General features: G+C 43.3%; 4 protein-coding genes across 4 annotated transcripts; 2 read left to right on the top strand and 2 right to left on the bottom strand.

Annotated features, from left to right (window-relative positions):
- The first annotated feature begins 1,045 nt into the window (after positions 1 to 1,045).
- On the top strand, positions 1,046 to 3,830 carry LOC131889655 (sulfhydryl oxidase 2-like). The gene is made up of 3 exons (XM_059238804.1): positions 1,046 to 1,566; positions 1,785 to 2,049; positions 2,118 to 3,830. Exons 1-3 carry the CDS (start codon positions 1,284 to 1,286, stop codon positions 3,703 to 3,705), a joined length of 2,136 nt encoding a protein of 711 aa, XP_059094787.1. The 5' UTR covers positions 1,046 to 1,283; the 3' UTR covers positions 3,706 to 3,830.
- A 188-nt stretch (positions 3,831 to 4,018) lies between these two features.
- LOC131889656 (uncharacterized) lies at positions 4,019 to 12,348 on the bottom strand. Its single transcript, XM_059238805.1, has 4 exons — positions 11,852 to 12,348; positions 8,324 to 8,904; positions 5,120 to 6,229; positions 4,019 to 4,640 (listed from the first exon to the last, which is right to left on the bottom strand). The coding sequence occupies exons 2-4, from the start codon at positions 8,669 to 8,671 to the stop codon at positions 4,380 to 4,382; spliced, it is 1,719 nt and encodes a 572-aa protein (XP_059094788.1). The 5' UTR covers positions 8,672 to 8,904; positions 11,852 to 12,348; the 3' UTR covers positions 4,019 to 4,379.
- A 122-nt stretch (positions 12,349 to 12,470) lies between these two features.
- Positions 12,471 to 17,586, bottom strand: LOC131889654 (piwi-like protein Ago3). The gene is made up of 9 exons (XM_059238802.1): positions 17,069 to 17,586; positions 15,795 to 16,116; positions 15,480 to 15,682; positions 15,229 to 15,420; positions 14,956 to 15,148; positions 14,635 to 14,869; positions 13,428 to 14,062; positions 12,843 to 13,355; positions 12,471 to 12,763 (listed from the first exon to the last, which is right to left on the bottom strand). Exons 1-9 carry the CDS (start codon positions 17,419 to 17,421, stop codon positions 12,677 to 12,679), a joined length of 2,733 nt encoding a protein of 910 aa, XP_059094785.1. The 5' UTR covers positions 17,422 to 17,586; the 3' UTR covers positions 12,471 to 12,676.
- Positions 17,587 to 22,702: 5,116 nt separating this feature from the next.
- Positions 22,703 to 23,521, top strand: LOC131888422 (vesicle-associated membrane protein 7-like). The gene has a single exon (XM_059237272.1). The coding sequence runs from the start codon at positions 22,782 to 22,784 to the stop codon at positions 23,466 to 23,468; it is 687 nt and encodes a 228-aa protein (XP_059093255.1). The 5' UTR covers positions 22,703 to 22,781; the 3' UTR covers positions 23,469 to 23,521.
- Positions 23,522 to 23,841: the final 320 nt, after the last annotated feature.

The following is a 23,841-nucleotide window of genomic DNA, read 5'->3' as shown; positions in this document are numbered from 1 at the left end:
GGGCAGAAATCTAACACGGTCTAGTTATTCTTCGGCTACAAATATGATTTGATCATCATTACCACCTAGATATCTTTTGACCAGTTGAGCTTATATTAGCAAATTGCTCAATTGACAAATTGTTTTGACTAATCAATCTTTAGTAAAATCGTATATGGCGACTTAGCAGCTAATTGATATCTTATTCAGCTCAAGATGCGAGACGTGCAAGGTCGTAATAATAATTATATCATATTGATCCAAACCTGTCGAAGAGGAAATAAAAAAGTAAATTGTTTCATGACATTACGGGTGAACCCACAAACTGTATTTATTTCCAAGGTCAGGATATTCATGGACATTTTGACCAAACGTCAAACTAGAAACCTTTTCAAGGCCTCAATAACGGTGGACCACCGATTAGATTAGAGCTCCTGTGATCGAATGGTATTCAACACAATGACAATACCTTTCCAGCACAATCTTCGCTTACTTAGCTGAATTTGGTCACATTAACATCATCATCTGTCTCGGTTCTTCTCAGTGTTGGCACGATCTTAAACACAGCCATTACTGTATAATTCTGTCACAACCAGACCGAATGTTAACCCGATATCACGTTGAAAAGACTGCTTTAAGGAGACTTGCATAACTTCAATTCTATGTTTTAAAATATCACCGCTTGTGACCCTCACATCTGATTATTCAGGTATACAAATCCGATCACTCCATTTTTTCTTTGGCATCACTAGCGCATAGTTGACTCGTGTCAAGCCGATCCTAAGTGAGCTTGCCAATTTGGCCCATAAAGAGCCAGTTTCATCAATACTGGTGACCTAAAACATTATCATTAGGATTCATTCGGAAAAATAATTTTCCTATCTAGCCTTCATTGGTTAAAGTTTATACAACAATGAATTTGCTTTTAGAATATGGATTTTGGGATCCCATACACGACTCAATGACCCTCAAGCCTTAAGATTTGGCAGTGCGAGCTCAGACCAAGAGTAGGGATCCTGCTTCTTGACTAGAGTTGTCAAGCCTATGCTGAAGGCTGATGTCTGAGTCAGAGGAGTGACCAAATTTCGGAATAGTACCGTTACCAACTCTACATTCATCACCCGAGTCCCCGACTTATAAAGTTCCAATAATGTTCCTTCAAGCTTCCTGACACGTGTGCGATCCAAAGGGAAACGCATTGTTTATCCCCTTTACCACGACTCAATGAACTTTTAGCATCTGTTGACTAAATCCATGGTAACGAAGGGAGACTGAATCATTGTCTTCAGAGAATCATAATCATAATGCGGTTCCCTGCCTTGGTGTCTCTTCCACTGGAAACCTTGATTTTCGCCCTTACCTTGTTCCCCTGGTCCGTGGCGAGCTTTGGATTGGGATTCCCGGATCACCAAGCTCTTTATGGTCCGGAAGATGTGGCGATTACCCGCTTGAACTTTTCGGATTTCGCCTCCGTGATCCATAATGTCCATGACAATCGAGCCTGGATGGTGGAGTTCTACTCTTCTTGGTGTGGTCATTGTATCCACTTTGCGCCCACCTACAAAACTTTTGCAGACGAAGTGTTTGGTTAGTTTTTGCACATGTGTGTCCTTTGGTATACTTTCGTGGTAACCTAACCTTATGCATGTGATATGTATTATTGCCCCACTAACAAGTCATTCAAAGATGCTTCAACTTCAATCAATGTATTGAGGTGGTAAAGCGATTCGTATAGTTTAAGGCATTCAGTATTTGTTCAGGAGCCGAAAGGATAAATACATGTGTGTTGACGTGTCTTTGCACAGGTTGGCGACATGTGGTTGGGATTGCAGCCATCGATTGCGCGGATGACAAGAACATGCCTACTTGTCGTGAATATGATATTATGGGATATCCCTCGATGAAGTTCTTTCCCCCTCAAGCTCCAAGTAGTGAGTTAGGCCAAGAGCGGACCGGCGACAAGACTGTGGAAAGTCTCAAGACATCGGTGATGGAATACGTCAAAAAAGTCCAAGCCAATGCCACCTATGACCGGGCTACCGCCCGATGGCCGGATTTTAGACCTTTTAAGTGAGTTTTGAAGTTTGGGGAACGAGACTTTGGAAAGTGGTGGATGTACGGTTTTATTACTGTTTCAGTTCGAGCGACTTGAAGGATTTATGGCGATCTGGCGTGGAAGCACCGTTGGCTTTGATCGTGGTCGGTTCCAAAGATGATCCACTCGTTACTAACGTGTTGTTGGATTTCTCAGAGATTTCATCCCAACTGACTCAGCCCATCATTGTGAAGCGTATGACGTATGAAGAGTCCCCCAAGTCCGTTTTAGAACAATTGGGAGTAAATATCAAGACGGATTATCCGCGTATTTTGACAGTCCACAAGGAAGATCTGGTAGTAAGCGACCTCACACCCATCCCGCGGGATTTGGCGAGCATGGTCAAAGTTCTGAAAGAGATCGTGTTGAGTCAAATGAAGACCTTGGTGCCCGATGATTTGGAGGGCAAGTTCTTCCTCACCAGAGAAGAGACCAAGAAAGCCGTGTTACGAGCATTCAAGGAAGCCCAAGCGGAGCGGAAGAACAAGGGCCGCCAAAAGCCCGTGGTTCATACTGAGTCCGAAATCCGGCGACGGCGTTACACTGTTTTTATGTCGGATCTAGAGAACGCCATCTTGTACTCCTTCAATCATGAAGTGGCCCAACACGCTTCAATCACGGGCGAGGCCCTCAATGCTCTTCAAGATTATGTGGATGTTCTAGTTCGATTCTTTCCGGGACGTCAGAGAACCATGAAGTTTTTACAAGCCATGCGAACTTGGATCATGAGCCATGACGACGCTGTTAAAGGAAGTGATATGAGTATTCAAGTGGAGAAGCTCAAGGTGCAATTCTCGAGTTTCGATGATCTAGCCCCACTGGTTTGGATCGGATGTAAAGGATCGGAAGCCAGATTCGGGGGTTATCCTTGCGGTCTTTGGAGTCTCTGGCACACCCTGACCGTAAATCAAGCCCTTGCCGATTCGGCCAAAGGTCAAGTGGACGAGCCCACTGTGGTCCTCAACGCCATGACGGGATATGTGGAGCACTTCTTCGGCTGTCAGGAGTGTGCCAGACACTTTTTACAGGAGGCTGATAATGGCTTGGCCTTCGAAAAAGCCGTCAAGGGCCCCAATGATGCCGTACTGTGGCTTTGGAAGACTCATAACCGCGTCAATCAGCGCCTCAGTGGTGACATTACCGATGATAGTGCCTTTCCCAAAGAGAAATTTCCGAACAAGGAACATTGCTCCGATTGCTATGATAGCCAAGTGGCGGGTTATGACCTCTGGTCCGAATTTCAATTGCCTCAGGTAGTTAATTTCCTCAAGGATATGTACGGACCCAGTGGTTTGAGTCTGCAGAGTTTAAAGAACCTCGACAGTTTGGATAAGAAATACGTTCTGAATGCGCAACATCACGAGTTAGCCATATTCGGCCAAGGGTACAATCGAGGCAAAGACGAATCCGTGGACAAGGCCAACTTTAGCCAAGTGAGCAACAACGGGGAAATGAGGTTCTTCAGCTCCATTGATATCAGCCTGTGCTTGGTGATCTACCTCATGTCTGCCACGATCTTGTACCTGGTCTACGTCAAGTTTGTGAAGAAACGTGGCATCAGCTCTCATTTGTCGTCGTTATGCCCGAGGAGTCGATCTCCCACTTCCAATCCATTAATTGGCAAAGTTTGAAAAGGAACATTCCTTTTCTTGATGTAGAAAACCGTGTCCCAAATGCTCCGGCTGTGATAATCCTTTGCTTTACCATGCCTGACATCCATTCAGCCTGTGTAATACATATTCTATTCCCGTCCGTAGCAATTGCGTTTAATTGTGCTTGGCGGAAACGAGCGATAAACGAGGCATGACCTTAATTCTAAAGCCTTCGTTAGGGCTTTTATTGCGCCAAGAGAATGTGTGTGGCCCGTGCCAAAAAAAAATGTGCATTGCTGGGGCTTCATCCAATTTAAAGGACGGCATAATGGACCAAAGGTCGCGCCATTCATCGTGTCAGTTCGATCAGGGAGTCGCTTTATTCCGTCTATTTTGAGATCGTCGCGCAAATTTGGCCTGGCAAAGGAACAGCTGTAACAACAAAGGGGCAGATACAATAGTACAAATAAGGAGATTTATCTTTGTGTCATCGACGAAATAAGCACATCTTCTCCAGTTTGGGTTCTTCTGGAGCTCTCCCTTAAAACCTGTCCAAAAGAAGGAATAGTGCACAATAATCAATTTTGAAGCACCATTCTGACTGACAATCAAATCCAGGCGAAGGGTTAATGGGGAAGGGCGAACTTTTCTCTCTCTCCTCCCATTTTTAAGCAACGAATTCCTTCTTGCTGGTGGACCAAGGCTAATACCCTCTAAATGGGTTTATGCACCAAATCCGTGAGTCTAATCAGAAACTCGATCCTCTCCGTTGTCAAGGGAACACATTCCTCCAGTTTGGCCGAATTTTCAAGTTTCCCGCTCCCGCTCTTATTAGTGTCAGCTGATGTTGGCAAGTTTCCACTTCCGGAATTTCCGGCGGAATTCCGCGGACTTTTCCCCTTTCCAAAGATTAAGTGATCCAGTTCGGCAGAGTTCGTGAGTTGCATGTGAATGAGGATGGATTGCAGGAGAGCCTGGAATGAAGATAAGCCAATTTGAATGGATCCGTTCAAATCTAGGACATGTCAGAGTTAGGGATTCGGACCAACGTGCTTTTCGATTTAGAGCTTTGTAGTGATGGAGGTTGCGGCTTGTTTCCCAACCACTAGATGTTAAGATTGTGAAGGAAGTTAGCATGAGCACTGAAATTTCGTTTCACATTGCGATTAAAATATTACGGTTGGAACCCAGTTTCAAAAGCGTCCAGTCTAAATTTATTTGAAACGATACCTGTACACGTTTGGAATTGTTTGAACAAAATTCACCAACGGGAGTAGATAAACGCATGTTCATGAATATAACAGAGCGGCGTCTTTCATTTTGAAACTTTTCTTTTATAAGCGTGGAACACGTCTTCTAAGACCTTACAAAAGCACCACTAATTGATTAATGGGGGGGCTCATTCAAAATGGAAAGAGTTTCTGTTCGTTAACGATTTGGAACATGTCCTTACCTGGGGCACAAAATCATAAAATCTTCTGACAAATTGAGGGAATGACATCTTGAAGTGCTTGGACCAGGCCACATCCAATAGATCCAACGTACTGGTCAAAACGAACGCATAGCTCTGGAGCATAAAAATGAGATAATCCCGTCTCACATTGGGATTCGCCGCTGTGAACACCAGGTTCGCCAGTTCTCGGGCCAGATTTCCAAAATAAACTCGATGGCACGTGTTGACAGCCGCACAAATGGGCCCGTTCTCGTCGTATGAGACCGTGGCACTCACGGGCGCCGTGGGTCCCGTGCTGTGAGCACCACCACTGGCAGCATTGGCGAGGAGATCAGTGGGTTTGGAAAACTCGAAAATGGATGAGACCGGCTTATGATATTGGAACATGACTTCGTAGGGTAAGACGTTCCCAAGGCACAAACCTCCTAGAGGGTCACACATGTCTTTTTGTAAGTTGATGGCCAAGAGATCATTGGATGAATGGCGGAGCTCGTGGAACAACTTCAGCCGTCTTTTGAAGGAATACTTTTGAGACTTGTGCGTGTTTTGAGACTCCTTCCACTTCAGGAGTCGCTCGTACATGCGAAAAAGTCGTTCTCGTTCCGCAGGGGAGATGGAGTTGATGTGATCGTAATGCAGGAAAGGATAGTTATCCAAGGTGGAGTCGTCCTTAGTGGCCAAGTTCCAAGCCACACCCACGGCGTGGAATTGGGCCAGAGTCCCGAGAAATACCTTGAATTGTCCCATGGTCAGTCCCTGCTGCCATTGAAGGTTCTCGATCGGGGAGCATCGTTTGGTTTGGGATATGTCCTCGAGGACCAAATGACATCGGGTCACCCGTCCCCCTTCGTAACGCCGCTCTTGGAACACATAGTCCGGAATGTTCAGAAGGTATCTCGCTCGAACGTTCTTGTGGGAGTTCAAGAATTTGTGAACGTCACCCAGCAAGGTTGTGTATACTTTAATTTCATGCAAGAGTGCATCCACGGCCTCGATACTCCCTTGGGCTGATTTGACAATCCAATTAACCTTCTGGGACTGATTTTTGCCGTTTCGAAAAGATATAGAAACCCTCATGTGACGGACCCCCGATGAGACAGAAGACACATCCTGAGGAGTGAGAACATGTAGAAACAAATCATTAGATCGAACGAAAACAAAAGAGATATTTCAATGTCGCTCGAGAAATCATTACTTTCTTTCATTTAGCATGAACTTTCACTCTCTGATATACCATATTCCACTCAAAAGAATAATTGCTTGGAGTGTTGCAATCTCCTGACGTGTTTCAGGGCTATCTATTTTTTTATGGCGATTAGGTTTCTCTGCTCACCAAGATGGATTTCGAAGGGGCGCGCTCCACTTATCATTCCTTCATTTATATGGAGTGCTCTTTCCCTCCCCCCCCCTCCCTCAAGTAGAAAGTGGATAAAAGATGGATACATCAAACATTGGGCATATCCTGCTGAAAGCTTGACTGAAAGAATGATTCCATTTGGTAACCAAGATACAACGAAACCCCTTCAAGGCCAATCTCATTAGAGTATTGCGCCAATGCCTAGCTTGGCTCCTTCTTTACTTACAGCCTCAACGTTCCAATTGGAACCGACTGCAAGCACGTCTCTGCAAAGTACAAAGTTCGGATCCAAGGACACATTCGATTTTGATTGAGGTGGGATCAAAGGGGGTAATTTTGCTACAAAGCAAACAGACTCCCCAGAAAGAGGATCATGCACAAAAGACATTCTTCTAGAATCTAGAACCAAGAAAGTATTTGTTCCACCTGCTTTCGAGGCAATGTTGCTATAAACGGTGACAGTGAAAGTTGCAAATACGTGTTTCTATTCAAGAATGACAATTAATAACACGTGGGAGTGTGTTAGTATTCACTCGACTGACTATGTAGAAATCTAAATGTTCAACGAATCATTGGAAATAGTCTTAAAAGACATTCAGATTAACCGAGGCAGAGAGCGGCCTTCAAAGTCTTTTTTGATTAACAACCACATCCAGACATTTCTTTTTTATTTGTGCTATACTACACTGTACTACACCTAAAAGTATGGCAGCAACAATATCACACATTACTACGCGTATTTATCATGGCTTCCTTCACTTAAAGAATTACAGGATGGAAAGAAATCAAGGGCCAATTTTGGTACCCTCTGAAAATATGCTTCGAGATATGGAACCAATTTTTACATTTTAAGAGAGTATTGAAAAAACTTAGCGTCAGTCATAAATGATCCAACTTCGGCCCAAAGCAAATTGGTAACCTTCGATATCGACCATGGAGGTAAAGCAAGAGGAAAGTTTTTAATATGGAAGTGCCAAGTGAGTGAGTGCAGTTTTGAAGTCAGAGCAAAGACCATGGGCATACTGAAGACCGTCAAAAAAGCTGAGAGGTGGGCAAAGCTGTCGGTGTTCAACCTTGAGCCAATCAAAAGTGGAGAACTAAATGCAGGAACGGCGAATCCCTTATGGACAGACCTGGTTGCGGATGGAAATCGGGCAGTTCTAGGAGGTTCCTTTGAGAGGACATAATTTTAGGGGGTCACCAATCATCTTTAGGCTAAAACTGGATCAATTATGATAAGTCACAAGATCATTCACCAGTCCTTCGTAATGAAAACTTCAGATTCAATATGATATAACAAACCTTGTAGTGCAAGAAGAACATTCAGAACACAGGAATGAAAGGTTCTTCATTTTCTTTCCACCCAGAAGAGTTAAATGATTGATACCCCAGAAGAGTCTACTTGTCTCCTTCTTTGACCTTGTCGCAATCAGAAGTCTTTTAATTGAGGCATCCAGAGAGTTTTGAGATTGAGGCATAAATATCATCATAATCTAGCAAAGCTCACACAACGGAAGTGACTTAAGTGCACACTTTCAGCGTACAGACAAGGAGGGGCATTTCACCCATATTTCCATTGGTTTTATTTGCAATTTCCCTCGCACTCGTCTCCAACTTCATTATGCTTGAGTGGATTTGACAATGACCGACAAATAGTGCTATTGATTCAATGGAGCCCAAAGTACTTCAAAATTTGCCACACTCTATAAATAGAAGCAAGACCATCAAGTGCAAACGTGTAACCCAGAGAAGACTCGATTCCTCGAACCGCGACCAAGTACTCGTACAAACAAGATCACCAAATGGCTTCATCACGCCATTGAACAACCTCCCAATTCTATACTTGCCTTGGCATGGTAGGAATTCGAGACCGCCGATCCGCCAACCCCATCTTCTTCATGCTTGCCGTTCTCTTCATTCTTGTCGTCGTGATCGTCGTCTGGATCGCCAGGTCTCGACCTCTGACCAGATCCATGTTTATGGCCGTTTTCACTGGACTCCACAATGTCATTCTTGGCGGCCGTCCTCCGTTTGACACACGGGCTCTGGAGTTGAGGCCGTGTCACCACGGGCTCGATGGCAAACGACTCGAATCCCGCCACACCATGTCTGCGTTTCTGGTAATGTTGCACAACCGATCTTAACCACTCGGAGCCATCCAGGAGATCCTTGGATTTCGTATGTTTCACACCCATTAGCAAGTAGCACTCAATTGCTCGTTGTACCGGCGGTTCTCGTTAATGATGGCCGTTTAGTTTCACGATCACGTCAAGGCCGTCGACTGTGGGTTTCTTCAGTTGTGGGTCTGTGGCCGCACTTCTACGGTATTGTGGGATTGAGATGAGAAAGGGGATGTGGTCCTAGTTTGAGGGTGGCGGTGATGATGATCCACAGATGAAGTCTTGTTCCATCGGGCGCCAAACTTTCCCTGAAACATGGCATGAAAAAGAAAACGAAAGCCATTAGCTTGACGTGTATTGATCATGATAATGCAACTACCATGAAGAACCATCTTTGTCGACTGTTGCGATGGAATCTAAGGCACTGGATGCCTCTCTAGTTTCAATTGGCCCAAAATACGCATTCACATGCGATACATACCCGAAAACCAAAAGCTTTTTTTTACCTATCCCCATGAACCCGATCGAATGGACCGTGGATGGAAAAGATTTTAAAACTATCGAGCTCCAGGTTGAACAATCGGGAATTCGGTCTCTTTTGTTTAGTCTGGAAGTTGTTGCGTGCTGGGATTGTGATTACTCGCTTTATCTTTAGCTGAATCCGAGAAGTCGCAAATAACGTTTGTGGGCATTTCGAGAAATCAGCGAGCTTGAGAGCAATCCTCATTACATTCCAAGAACACACTCAGCACCCTTCAAGACGCATCGGATCTCCGTACAGTTGTATAGAACTGTATACCTATAGTGCACTCACTCATGTACGTACTGTAATCCTTGACTCACTCACTCTGCTTTCAAGACTTGCTGCCATCGGCGAGTGTTTGTGCCAGGAAACTGTCAAGCAGTTTTTCTTGAACTCAATCCATTTCACTGCGAAACTCATTCCACGTAAAGATCGGGAACTAATCCTAGTTGACTTTCAGGATCTTTTTCCCGTTGCTAAATGAACAAGAGGGTTAATCCGGGGTCTTTCCCTTGGGTCATTTTTGCTGGAGCTGAAAGCCTCGAGCTCGCTGCCCTACCTGACCTGCAATAGTTATGGCCTAATTAGCTTAGACATGAATAATTCAATGGATCGAAATTCAAAAGTATCCAATTCCAAGATGGTTTTATTCAAGCTATACGAACTTGAGAGGTGAGTGAGCTTTTGTCGATATGAGCACCTCGCCCACAAGTTGTTATTACGGAGCTCAGACACTCACTTTAGGGTGGGCGGCCACTCGACCTCGGTATTGTTCGTTGTGTCTTCCTCACATTCCGTGGGGAATAATGGTGAAATCCACTTAGAGATAAAGACCCCGATCTCCACTGGACCTCTGAGGGAAGCGGGACATTAATTTCGTTCACATTCGGTCGTCTCTTTGCAGGTCAGGAACTGGCGTTATAATAGACTGATACTGCGGCCAAGGCGTTTGTCTTCCTTGTCGTTTTAGCCAGTCATTTCATTTCTTCCCTTGTGTGTTTAAACATTTTCTCCCTTCACTTTGACCGAACTTGACAGTTTGAAATCTGCTCTCAAAATACGAGAGTGACAAGGGACATTGGACCAGGAACGCGGATCTCCTTGGACGGTCCAACCGGTCCAACAATGATGGCACTCACGAAAGTGGACAAAACCCCGTCACGTTGATCCACGATGAAATCCTGAACACTCTCTGCATGCACGCTGAGGATCCGCTTCAAGAGGAATGAGAATTCTTAGACGATCGACAGAGATATGAAGATTTCGCTCGTCACCGTCCATTACAGTTCAACGGATCGATCGAGGGATTATCGAGTAATAAATCCTTATCCCCTCGAGGCAGTCAATATCGACTTGGAGTTTTGAATTTGGAGATTAATTCGGTTTTGAAAAAAAGCTCTCCTGCGGCTTTCGATATTGTGGGCATCGGGGGTCGAGTTTCCGTGGGAAAATTGTATGTACCCTTGCTCGACAAACTGACTGCATGTCCATGTTCGTTCTGCCTTTATTTGTTTGTTCCCATCCCATACGCACAAACAAGAAACGAGTGGAGCACGAGCAAGACATGGATAAGAAGCAAAGATGGATCACTTTGGATCCTCGCCTTTCGGGACACGGAGGAAAAAAAATTGACTTGGAAGCCCAGAAGCCATTCATTCATTGATTTGCTCAGAATATGGCTCCGATGTTCGTCGCCAGATGTCGGTCGAAAACGGGAAAGTGGTCGATTCCTAAATCCTGGCTTAGGGGGTGATGCGTATCATTCGTTAATCCCCCACAATTAAACATAAGTTTTTGGCCAGGTATTGCTACTTAAGAAGTTAGAGATTCGATGCCGCCGGATGCAATGGACAATATTCATTGTTTTTCAAGATTGACGTAATACCCCGGTTGTAAATAAGTTCTAAAATATCACATAAGACGACTTGATTGCCAATTCCATTGAAGTAATCAGAAAAGCATTCATTAATGCTGACTTGTAGGCAGATGGAAGTCTTAAAGATGCTTTATGAAACGAAGAAGTCATAGGCTTTACCGGGTAATGACGCCATCTAGCCGGGAGAATGGTTGACGAGTTTTCATCTCGACTTGACGAACGCATCACATGGTTACAAATCCAGATGCTCTCAGGCACCTTTGGACGAAAACAATTGAGAGTAATCCTCGTACGTGGTAATTTGTTAATGTTTTTTTTTTGAAAGGAATGGAACTAAGATCTCCAAAATTCGAAAGGAAACAAATGGAATGACAAGCAAGATTTGTACTCCCTAATATCTTGATCATGCAATATTGCAGCAAGAAAAAGCTCGCCATTTAGAGAACATGCCATAGTGATTACGATTACTCTACTGATCCAAGACACACACGCCATAAGCAAGGTCTTCGTGGCACGAATCGCAACTAAACACAACTCTAGACACACCGCATCCATGGGCAAAGTTATTGTTTCTTGGTTGGAACTTGGTACAAAATTACCCGAATTCCATTTTCTCCCTTCAGCCACATTGGTGCCCAATGATCCATGCGATGACATACGATTTATTCTCTCCTTTGGGCCGTGGAAGTGCATCCTCAATTGAGTGGAATGTGAAACCCGTCTTTACATTCAACTCGTGATGAAACTTGATCCCAATTAGAGGAACTACTTCATTTAACCCGGCAGACTCACTACATCGAGAAGCTAGTGGATAGTCGTGCATATTCGAAGGAAAAAGGAACAAGATCTTTCTTACCTTAAGTTAGGGTGTTTGACCATCAAACTTGCTCATGCTCTCCACCACTCTCGATCTTGAGCCGAAAAGTTATCCCCTCGACCTCTGGCAAGACGTATTCAACAATTACTCGGCGGCCTCCCATCCTCAAGAGTTCTTTCCGATTGTGTGTGTATTGCTCCTCTCTATTTCTTCCTTGCTCTCCTAGATTGAGTCTATCTTTTCCAGTTTTGTTCACTCCTAGGCCCGAGATCCTCAACTGAGAAGGGAAATGTGTTCCGTGGACCACACTGGGACCCCCGAGGTCGACCAGGGTGACCAGGAATCTTCACTGGGGGACGGAAAATACTTTCGAAAGCTCTTTACAGAAGAAGTGGCGAGCCATTAAAGCGTATTCGATTTGATTGAAACTCAAGTGGTCGTTAAATGAAGGGTGTGGTTGCTAAGCAATTGAGAGGGTTCCATACGCAATCGGGCGACCCTGGTTGCTGCACTGGGCCTGGAACTGAGTGGGCCTCTCCAGAACTCGAAAAAAGAAGAGGAGAAGAGAGAGGAACACTTCTTGCCTAGGGAACAACTAGGAAGAAACTCCCTTTCTACAAAAGAAGGAGAACAGCTCGCTAAACACATTGCAGTGGTGTGTGGGTCGCTTCATTATTCTTTATTAATGTATTTAGGATCGTTTCTCAAAACTTAAGATAACGCAAAAACGAGAACTTGGGAGAATGACGACAGTCGTGATCAACCGGCTTCGTAGAAGGCAAGTCCTAAGGAAATTCTGAATAGCATTCCGAGGATGACGACACGGTTGTGACTCTGGCCTCTTGAAGGGCGAGCGCGATCTCCTTAGAGGTAGAAGAGCTTATCCGCCAAAGCGGGATTGGGTTCTTTCTTCAAGTGCTCTCCAGCCATCGCAGCTAATTTGTGAGCGTACTGCAATGATAATGATAAATAAACGGTAAATCATCCTCGAATCCTCCCCGAGGCGGCTTATTAGTCATTCTGATCTCACCTGACAAGCGGCGGGAACTCGCACGGTGCCCGGCCAATTGTAGTACATGTGCGTGAGCTTGTACGCCAGTTTCTGAACGACGTCTGGAGGCATGGTGTCGTTTTTTTCTTCCTCGATCACAACGTAATGGGTGGGCGAAACGGTGCCCTGACCGACCTTCTGAGACACCAAGAAAAAGTCGTAGAAATTTCGTCGGGTAATGGTGTGATCCACCACCGTGCCAGGGGCAGGGTTCTCGAATTTCCCTGTTCGGGCCACGCCAAAGATCCGAGTGTTGATTCGCTTTTGGACCACGACGAACACAAAGTCCGGATTGTACCCTCGCTCACATTGGGCGAAACATTCCTTCAATTGTCGGACCTCGTGCTTCTGAGTGAATTCCATTTGCCCGTCACCCACACCATCTCGGAACACGATCACTTGGTTGGGCCATTGATTGTTCTCTTGGTGATAGGCTTTCAACCCCGAGAGGAACGAGATCTTGAGGGCATCCACAAGCTCTTGATGGGGACGCTATGGATGAAATGAGAGAGATCATTGCTACTGGTATACTTATCTGAAATAGCTGTGGTCGGGAGGGGGTACCTGAAAACTCGTGGTCGAGTGCCAGCGAGAGAATCGCTGATTGATAGATGTGACAACACCGGCGATGGATTGGTTTCTTTGTCCCGGGTCGTGATACACATCAATCCCCACGACCATTGCGTTCTTGAAGGGTGTGTCACAGGCCCACAGCTCTCCTCCCAGTTTGCAATTAATCTGAAGAGCCACTTTTTGCACCACGGAGGCCAATCGCTTCTCGTTGGAGATGGTTTTTTGAAGCACCACTTGACTGGCCACGGGTCTCTCGATGTAGCACAGTTTCTTCACGGCCGCATAACGGTCAGCCCTTTGTTGAGGGAAGATACAAACCACAAGATTGGTCCCAATATCGATGGCATTCCGAATGGCGGTTAAGTAGGTTTCCGTTCGATCATTCACCAGAGGCTGAGGTCTGGGCATGGCCACGGAAATGCCCATCCGTTTGCCTTGAATCTGCATGGTTTCGGCAAATTTCTTGACCAAAGCTGCGGCCGTCTTGGGGAACACCAGATCCCACTGATCCACATTGACTGCGGTTAAAACGGGCGTGGACGTGGCGGACCGGGTCCAATCCGCAGTTGGGCCAACCATTTCCTTAGTTCGCCCGAAATGGAGTCGCTCAGGGTCCAAAAGTCGTCCTTGGAGGATGAACTTAATCAGTTATGGTCTCTGTCTCTTCATATTTTGATACCACGTGACCAAATTGAAACTTAACAGTGGTTACTTCAGTATCAAATGAACCGTGAGCATCTCGGTCATTAATTGAGGCAAGCTATCGTATTTACTCCGCAACGAAACAAAAATGGAGCCACGAACAACAAAGACGGGGATGAAAGCGGAGCATGCTTGATACTTCAGAATAACGTTTCCACGAGCAAAAACTAAGTTGGCTTGTGTAAGGAAAATTGAAATTGCGCTTCGTGACCCAAAGCCCTTAGTTTAGTCTAATTTGAGTGTAATTTGCTGTTACAGTAGCATTTCACTTTTCTTTCGTCTTATCATTTATCTTGGTATTTGGGTAATTGTAATAATAGATGGTAGTAAAAAGAAGAGGAACGGTTTAAAAAAATCATTTGACCTAGTCGATTTAACGAAGCAACCCTTTGAATCAAGTTTTGACCGGCACTTGATGTATGATTAAAACTCTTATTTACGTCGGGAAAAGCGTGAGGGAGGAAACGATTAGGGAGTTATAAAGTTGCAAATTTACCTTCAACCTTTGTCGTATGAGGAGATATTTCTAATCCCCAGTTATCCAGAATAGCTTGGGCTTCTGGGGTCGTCCGGATTTTTTGGACAAAGTCAGACAATGTCTTTTGTCTCACACTTGGATCCACCCGAGTGTGCGTGGCCATTTCTCGCATCAAGTTGAAGTTGCTTCGCATTCCTTCAGTCAAACCAGTCAGGTTACACAGTTCTGGGATAAGACTGATCATCTTGGTGACCTAAGACACAATCGACAAAAACACTCCAATCTCACGCAATAAGAAATGTCACGTAGACATATCACATAAATTTTCTTGTCCTTTACCTTCGCCTCTCCATGGGCCTTGACTTTGGGAATGTTCACGAGGAGAGGCTGCTCTTTGTCCTTGATTTCGATTCCATACTGAAGCTTGTAATAATCGAGGAACGACACCTCTTCTCCTTTGGAATTGGTGAACGTGGATTGAGCATTTGTGTTCCAATCGATGTCGTCAATCCGATAAGTTTTATTGTTGTACCTAGAGCATGGTCAGTGGTAAATAAAATCGACTCATGATTAACTAACAATATCGCTGTCAAGAACAGATGGGCTCATTACCTCGTGAGGACTGTGGTTCCCAGAAGAGCTTTTTCCACGTCATTCTTGACGTTGCCACCTTTCTGTGCTATTCCCTTGATAACTTTGTAGGCCGTTTCCATTCTAAGAACTCGATGACTGATGTCGATTTGCAGTTTTAGGCCTCCTTCATATTCGTCAATTGCGGTCTCGAAGCCAGGCCAAACTTCCAAGCTATTGGGTAAAAATGTCAAACCTCAATAAACTTTTATACATGGCGATCCTGAACTTACTCATATTGCGTAAATGGCTTGGCCAAGGAGGGAATGTAAAAGTTCCGATTGATTTGACACATCTTCAACTGTTCCATGACCCTTCGCATTAGAACGTTATATAGGAAAATGCAATCCTTGTGGCCCAAATTCATCTTGGCCTTGAAGCTGACCGTCACCTTCACCTCTAAGCCAGATTGGGTCGTGACCTTCAGAACAGTGACCTGAAGAGAATATTCAATTTTAGACTTCGAAGAAAACAATGGCTTCATTTATTTTCAACTGAGACGAAACAGTGACAACTCAAGGCGAGCAATAAGATTAAAAGCTCCTTACCTCATCCGGCAATTCCGTAGGCAGAAACAATTTGACTCCATCAAAGGTTTTGATGCGTCCCAGAGCGTCCAATGCTCTCCTTCTCTCATACATAGAATCCAATTGGGGAGTGAAGGCCACGTGGTACTCAAACACTCCCTTTCCAGGTGGAAAACGTAGGCTCACGTAATTTGCTCCACATGGAACGGACTTGCCTTGAGTGCCTCGACGGATAACTGGCTTTTGAGTCACTTCCATGGCTTCAAGTTGCTTGGACATTGACTCAATGGGTTTCTGGGCGACTTTGTGTAGTTCCACCGTAGGAGAAACTACATCTGGAACTCTGTAGGGGACATGAGATTTGTATGGAATGTAATTGAAGGTAAATCATAATTAATTGGGATGCTTCAGCGACGATTTCTTTAGAACTTTTCCTACCCCCCTTACTGAGGATTTTTGGTGCATTTTTTTTTGGAGTGACGGAAAATTACAAATGCGTACCCGATAGTTAACATTCTTTTTTAATTAGTCATCCAGCTTGGGGATTAGGTTAGGCATGCAAAAGCAAGAAGCTGAATTTTATTTGGTTGAGAGATCTAATCTGCTAATCAGGTTGGAAAAAAAGGAAATAGTAAGATTAATTGACACAAAATCATTATCAGAGTTTAGAATTGAACTGTTAAATTGGGCAGAGAGCAACATTAACTTTACAAAATGCCCAACAAATTGTTACGTTTAATATCTGCGTCCCAAGAAGTGAATCTTTCTATTCTGAAGGTTGGTTGCTTTGTGGGAATGAGGAAAAACACCTGAGAGTGGGAGTTTTATCCATGTAATTACCTCCCTCTTGCGACACATCAGTTGCATTTTGTCAATTTTCAATAGGATCTTCTTGTCTCAAATGAACGCCACCTAACTTTACAATAACTAAATATCAGAACACATAAAGAAGATACGACCATAATCTTAATCCTAATGTTAGGGTGTTTAGGCAACAACTGTTCTGTGTGCCAACACTTATCCTTGAAAGAAATGGTTCTGCCAAGCTTAGGTATTTGAAAAATCATCAATATATACTCTTTTCCATCGGTATAAAAATACTTCCATAAAAGCTTGTTCATGGACTTATTTCAGTTGCTATCAAATTTGTGTGATACCAAATTTGAATTTTGGTTTTTGTATCTCGTCTAGAATTGTAGCCATAGCCAGTAACCCTCCAAGAAAATGTGGTGACGACATCATTTCTTTTCCCAATTGAATATTCCTCAAGTTTATATAAATCAAGGGCTTCTTACTCTGGAATGGTCGGACTGCGAGACGACTTTTGGGCAGCTAATTTGGCCAACAGGGCAGATCGCCCTCGGCCCACACTTAACGAGGCCGACCCGTCGGAGCCAGGGGCCTTATCCGACACATATCCGGACTCAGGCGCACCCACGGTGGGCGTGGAAGGAGCCGAATGAGTGGTGGCAGTGGTGGGAGTCGAACTGGACAAGCCCGATGCCGGACGCGATTGAGTGACCTCTGGCAGTGGGTTTGAGGTCGTGGAGACTGGACTTTCCGATTGAGGCGGCTCTTCTTCGGTTTGGGCTTGTTTTAAACTGCGAATTTTGGCCAACATGGCCGCACCACGGCCACGACCCGCCATGGTGGTGGTGAGTGCGGGCACGAGAAGGGCGTTATAGGTCGAAGACAAAGGCCAGGCTGACGGCCAGGCTATCCAAGATTGATACGAAGGTGTTGGGGAATGGTCAAATTGATGCGAGGCACACTGTTGAGCTAGTTGAAGACTGAAGCTTAGGGTGACTACTTGCTCAACTTGGGATGTTGGCAATAAATAGGTTTGAAAAAAAAGAATCGTTTTGAGGGCCAAATGTTCACCCAAATTGGTTTTGGAGACCACCAAATAATTCATTTTTACAGGAAAAAAATTCTCAAACGCAAAGATATATGCTAGTTTAAAAGCAAAAAAACACATAAAAAAGGAACAGGAAAAGCTTGAGCTTTTGCCAAAAAAGCAAGTAGGAATAATGTGAGCATTAGAGAACAACTACTATAGAGACGTGTAAAGTACGGGATCGGATTTCAGCTGCGTGAGCTAGCCAGGCTGCGCCACAATCGCGGCAAGAACTACCAAGATTATAGCTCTTCCAGTGCTTCCAAATCTTCATTGACAAAATTGTTAGCGACCATAATACATCGTTCGACAATTATTTTATACAATTTAAGTCCAACATGCATTTGCAAAAAGTTGACAGTACATGGCAAGTGACAAAAATTTGCAAAAAATACTAAAAAAAAGTTTGGTAGCAACACATTTTCATGAGTAAGATGTGTGGTGACACTTACTTCATGGTAGAACCAGAGGCGCCCTAGTATGACATCTCAAAGCTTTACACTTCTCTTAACAAACCAAGAAGATTGGGACAATGCAGGATGCAGTATTAAAAGGAGGTGCAAAAGATATCTTTCCGATACATCTTCAAAAGTATCCATGATCGTTTCCCTCAACCAGAATTCAGAAGTAATTGTTGTGAATGTCAAGGTTTACACTTTTGAGCCCTCCAATTCTTTTTTGCTGATGCTTGGGAATGATTTCCCAGCAAGTCAAGTTACATTTTATAAAAAAAAATGATCCACCAACGAATTAGTACCTGCCGCTTTGAGGCACCCCTGAACGTAGGGCAGGTCAGGTATCATTTGCGGAAACGGCCAAAGTCTCGCTTAAAACTCGGCAAGGGTTCAATTATAACGTAGAATTGTCGGAGAGGTATGAGCAAAAGGTTGTACACTGTAGGGGCTCTATTCAAAACGAAAGAAGCCTTTAGGCTCTTCAAAAATTTATTATCAAACGGAGTCGCCATATGTCAAATGGCACAAGTAATGCCTCTTCTGTCACTCTGGGAGTGTTCAACGCCTGGATTGGGGCAAAGACCATGGAGACACTTGAATATGTAAAGAATAAGGTATTGCTCGTATCTTTGTTGAATGCTATATAATTCAAGGGACTGGAGTCTTTCCCAATAACTTAGGTCGCCTACACCTGCACCATGTTTCTTGTAAAGCTTCATTGCACTTTTTCTATCTTATTTAGCCCTGCTGCAATCATTGGGGCCCACATGGGGGAAGCATACTCCTGGTGCGGCTGAACTAAACATTTGTAAAGAGTCTTCATCGTAAATGTATCCCTCGATTTGAAAGTTATGTTATATCCATCCGCATGTTTGAAATGCCTTACACACTTTCGTATGGGTCTGTTCGTCAAATTTTCTTTGGTTTTCAATGATTATCCCTAGATCTTTAAAAGAGTCGACTACCTCTATCGGGTCATCTAAATATGATGGCGTGCCTATGTTTTTGGGATCGAAAGACATGGCCCTAAATTTCCCGCCGTTCAGGTGCATATTTTGTCCGTGTAACCATTCATAGACCCGATTTAAATCATTTTGTAAGTCTTGATTGCAATATGAATTTCTAACAAAAACTAACTTTGTCTCATCTGCATATGACGAGATTGATGATTGAAGGGGTAATCTTTGTATGGGTGAAATAAAAATGATAAATAATAAAGGCCCAAGGATTGATCCCTGGGGCACACCAGAAGCTACATTTTGCGTGTATCCCAGTACTTCTTAAACTTTGACGTTTTGGGTGCGACCTGTCACAAATTCTTTGAGCCACACTCGAACATTCCCACTAATACCTATGTCAGTTAAATAATTGAGCAGTTAAGCATGGTCTACTTTGTCAAACGCTTTAGCTAGAGAGACTAGGCCTCTAGCTTTAGCAAAGTCTGGGTATATAGGGTCTACACAATCATAATGGGGAAGTCTCTCAATTATGTCGTCAAAATGCTCTACTAATTGCGTCAGAGTGCTGTAATAAGCTCGGGAGCCATGCTGTTTGTCAGGTATGTATGTATGATGCATCCAATTTCCAAAGCCTCCACATTTCCATGATTTAAGGCGTAGGCCTCTAAAAGAGAAACTTTACGGGCTTGACAATATCGAATACTGTTTTTCCATCATGACTTTTGCGACATGCTTGAAAATCTTTAACAATCAGTATCCCATCCAGGGTCCCAATCTTGACTCCTCAAAGCATTATGATACTTTTATGAAATATATTTTGAACAATTATGCCAAGATTTAATTCCAATGCTCATTATTCAAAAATGTCGACACCAAGTATTCGAATGTTACACTTTAGGACTGCTTGAAGAAAAAAATTATGTAGAGAAGTATGATCTTGATGGGGAAAATATAAATAAATAATACCATAAAATATTGGTCATTTAAATCTTAGGAAAAGTAAAAAATAACACTATTACGTTTTCTTCCTAGTATTGATTGTGTAACGAATTACTGGTTTGATCAAAGTAATTGCAACTGTAATTCGTTCCCTTTATTGAGGAACGACTAATTCCTTGGCCCTGATGACTTGCCAATAATGCCCTTGTTTGAGATTGGAACTAATATTTGCAAACAAAAAAAGTATCGGAATTTCTCACAAGTTACCAAATAGACTAGCGAATGGCCTATTTTTTTCAATCATTACATGAGTAACCTCAGCTGGAATTATTTTTGCATCATCAGAATGCATCAGAGAAAATCTTAAGAAGTGTTTTGCCAGACTACTTTCCGCATCAGCTGACTTTTCGCAACCTGTTACGTTAGTTGCACCCTGGGTTGCATAAAGGGAGGGAGTGTGCTGCCCTTTCACATGCAAAAAGAATGTGTTTTGATATAAATCATAGAGCAATAGTTGTGAGTTATTGCAAAGAAAAGCCCAAGCTTATGTAACATGAAACAACGTAATCTTGTCTCGTTCTCATGACAGTGCAGCACTAAGAGGGTGCCACACCTTTGAATGAGTACTTGCAAATTTATACCAATATATTTTCATATGCACAGCTAAAAAACGACACCAAAAACCTTTGCTTTTCAATGTTTCTATAATCTATCTTTTGAGTGCTATGTTCTTACAGACTCAAGTGCAATTTGAACTCTCTATTATCAAAATGAAATTAAAAGACTAGATAGGCACTGACATCCACCTCCATAGACGGAACTAATTTTGTATATGTGTAACCAAAAGGTCAACCAACATCTTTAAACGTGAATTTGATACTGGATGGGCAAAAAAATAATAATTTAATACCACCTTTGTTCAAAACTAACTAGTTTATTGCTAATTGTTGATTTGGCCAAATGATGTGGCACTGAAAGTCAAAATGAGCACTGCTATGACAAAGTAGCAAACTTAATTATGATTTAACACATCAGAAAGATGTGAAAGCTTCATAAGTCCAATAACCCAAAATAATGGTCACTTTTTTACTAATCTTGAATGAAGGAGGTGCCGTTTTTGATTAAAAATGTATAATTCATGGCCTGCTTTTGCAAGTGGCCAAATTTCCAATAGCTTAAGAAAAGTTCCTTCTCTAACACCCGTTGAAGTTAAATCTAGCATTAATATATCGTTTATTTATTTAGGCATGCCCTTAAAAAAGCTTGAGAGTTTACTTTCATTATCCACTCAAACTTGATATTTGTAGAGTTTGGTAAGTACATTCACAAACTTCATATATTCCTCATGATAGAAACATTTGCAAATGATCCATACAACAATATAACCCTTTATGAATGTATAAAAGATAAAGTGTGTTTGCTTTACTTTTTACACAAAAATGGCCTGCTTGCTTCAATAATCACTTACTGTGAAAGTAGTGATCGAGGCATGTCTAGAAAGTACGTCAAATGCTTGAATTTTTGTAACGTAATGCAAATGATGCATAATAAAAGTTCAAGATCAAACCATGTTACAACTTAACTACCCTTTCATTTTTTTAGCACTAACCGTACTTGAGAAAGAGAGCAAACTGCAAAGGTTTCCTAATTCGCGTAGTACAGCGCCTTTCATGTTGTACCACAGTTGTGGCATTCTTGTTAATGTTAACATTTTGAGGGGGTGCAGAGCAACATCCCACGTATTTAAGGTCATAGGAAAGCTATGATACGTTTGCAAAGGAAAACTGTCCGGGATTTCAAGGTTTGGTTGGGAATGGTGGGGGGAAAAAGACTGTCATTTGGCTGATTTATTTGGATAAAGAAACAAATTCCATCCATTGGTTTTGATTAAAGAAACGCAACCCTCATTTGCCCAGATGCACGAATTCCCATTTGATTGGTTGAATGAGTTGCTCCTTTGATCAAAAGGGTTGAGGAACGGTTACAACTTGCAAAGGGATCAGAAACGTTAAAACATCTGGCATTCCCACAACTTGACCTAATTTAACATCCGAAAAATTCCCGGGCAAATCAAATCATTGAGGGCTGCCAACTTCATGGACCCTCTACGATGGTGTCAGCATAGCAATAGCATTTTCTGGTAATTTTGAACGCCAACCACGTTAGATTGAATCTGGCCATGCCACATATTATTTAGAATGTTCGAAACTTGTTTTTCTAACTTTGGCGCCCCTTGTTTTAATCCCTTCCGCTGACTCCCGTCAACCTGGACTGGACTGGGACATAACAAAGGCAATGGAAAAGAGTGAAATGGAATCAGTGCTGAAAGTGTCGTCATTTTTACTTGCATGACTTGTCTTTTGCGCCAAAGTTTTTTTTCTGTGGGTTGCACCTCATCTACCTCGTATCTAAAAAATTCCTCATCTTGGTCTTCATATTTTGTCTACAAAACTGGAGTTCCAAAAAAATGAGATATTTTCAAGACATCGAAATACTGCGATAAGTGATCCAAATCATGATTTTCTTGAAAACACATGCCAAACGCATTTTTTGTTTTAACTTACGTTTCTATAGTTCTTCGAGTCTCTAGCTGGGGAAATCAAGTTAGAAAATCTAATTTTGTAAATGTAATTCGGGGAAGTGCGCTTTTTAGTATAACCATGTCGGTCGAGCACCTGTTTGTCAGCTAGTGTCTCTGTCTTAGTATCTCTCTCCCTCAGCAACGCAAATTAGATCCCCTGGAAATCGACACTCCAACATGTCCGTGTTATTTTGTGCCGTTTCCCAAGGCTCATGCATCTTGGCTCGTCATGCCGTGTGTCTCGGCAACTTCTCCGAGGTCACCGACAAGGCCATGGTCAAGATTCAGGCTCAGTCTGCCCAGAAACAGACTTTCCAAGATGGCTCTTATTGCTACCATTACATCAAAACGCTTCGTTTCATCTACTTCTGCATTTCGGAACCGAATTGTAACCGCATACAGGCTTTCCAGTTCCTCAATGTGATCCAGGAGAAGTTCGAACGTAGCTATGGATCCACGCCCACCACCTCGCATCCCATTCCCTTTGCCATGAACGGGGAGTTCTCGCCCATTTTGTCCCGGGAAATGAAGGCTCTCAATGACCAAATGTCCAGCCGAAACGAAGATGATTCTCAAGATAAATTGAGTCGAGCTCAATCTGAGATTCAGAGCGTCAAGGACATCCTCGTGTCTAATATCGACTTGGTGGCTGAGCGTGGAGAACGGATGGAGGTCTTGATCGACAAAACCGAGAATCTCCGTTCAGAATCGATCAGTTTCCGCCAGAGATCTCGCACCCTTCAACGGAAGATGTGGTGGGAAAGCTTGAAGATGAAAATTGTCTTAGGCGTGGTGTTTGTCCTCATTTTGTACCTGATCATAGCTGCCTCTTGCGATGGACCCCTCTTGCCCAAATGCGTCTAGAACTGTCATATACCCAACCATCTTTCTTTGTGTGAAATAAACTCCTGCAAGTATTTCTCTAAAACAATCTCATCCCTGGATTGTAATTTGTATTTCATAACTTTCTTCGGGTGCTCTTTCCAGGCTTGGATCATGGGCTTTCTGGGCAGTTTGGCCAAGGCCAGTATCAAACTGGGCGCTTGTGGCGGGGCTTTGTACTATGCTTACACGGAGAATTTCTTCGGTGATGCCAATCAAACCATAATGGCCTTTGAGCAAACCAAGCTCAAGGCTCAAGCGCAGACTTATGTGGATATGAGCCCGGTGAAAGATGCCCGGGACAATGTCATGGAGATGATCCCCAAAACTGATATCGATATCCAAGCCCAGAAGC

Source organism: Tigriopus californicus, chromosome 10 (assembly GCF_007210705.1).
Source record: "Tigriopus californicus strain San Diego chromosome 10, Tcal_SD_v2.1, whole genome shotgun sequence".
In the NCBI taxonomy this organism is placed as follows: domain Eukaryota; kingdom Metazoa; phylum Arthropoda; class Copepoda; order Harpacticoida; family Harpacticidae; genus Tigriopus; species Tigriopus californicus.
Note: the sequence above shows the minus strand (reverse complement) of the source record. Positions and strands in the feature narration are given on the sequence as shown.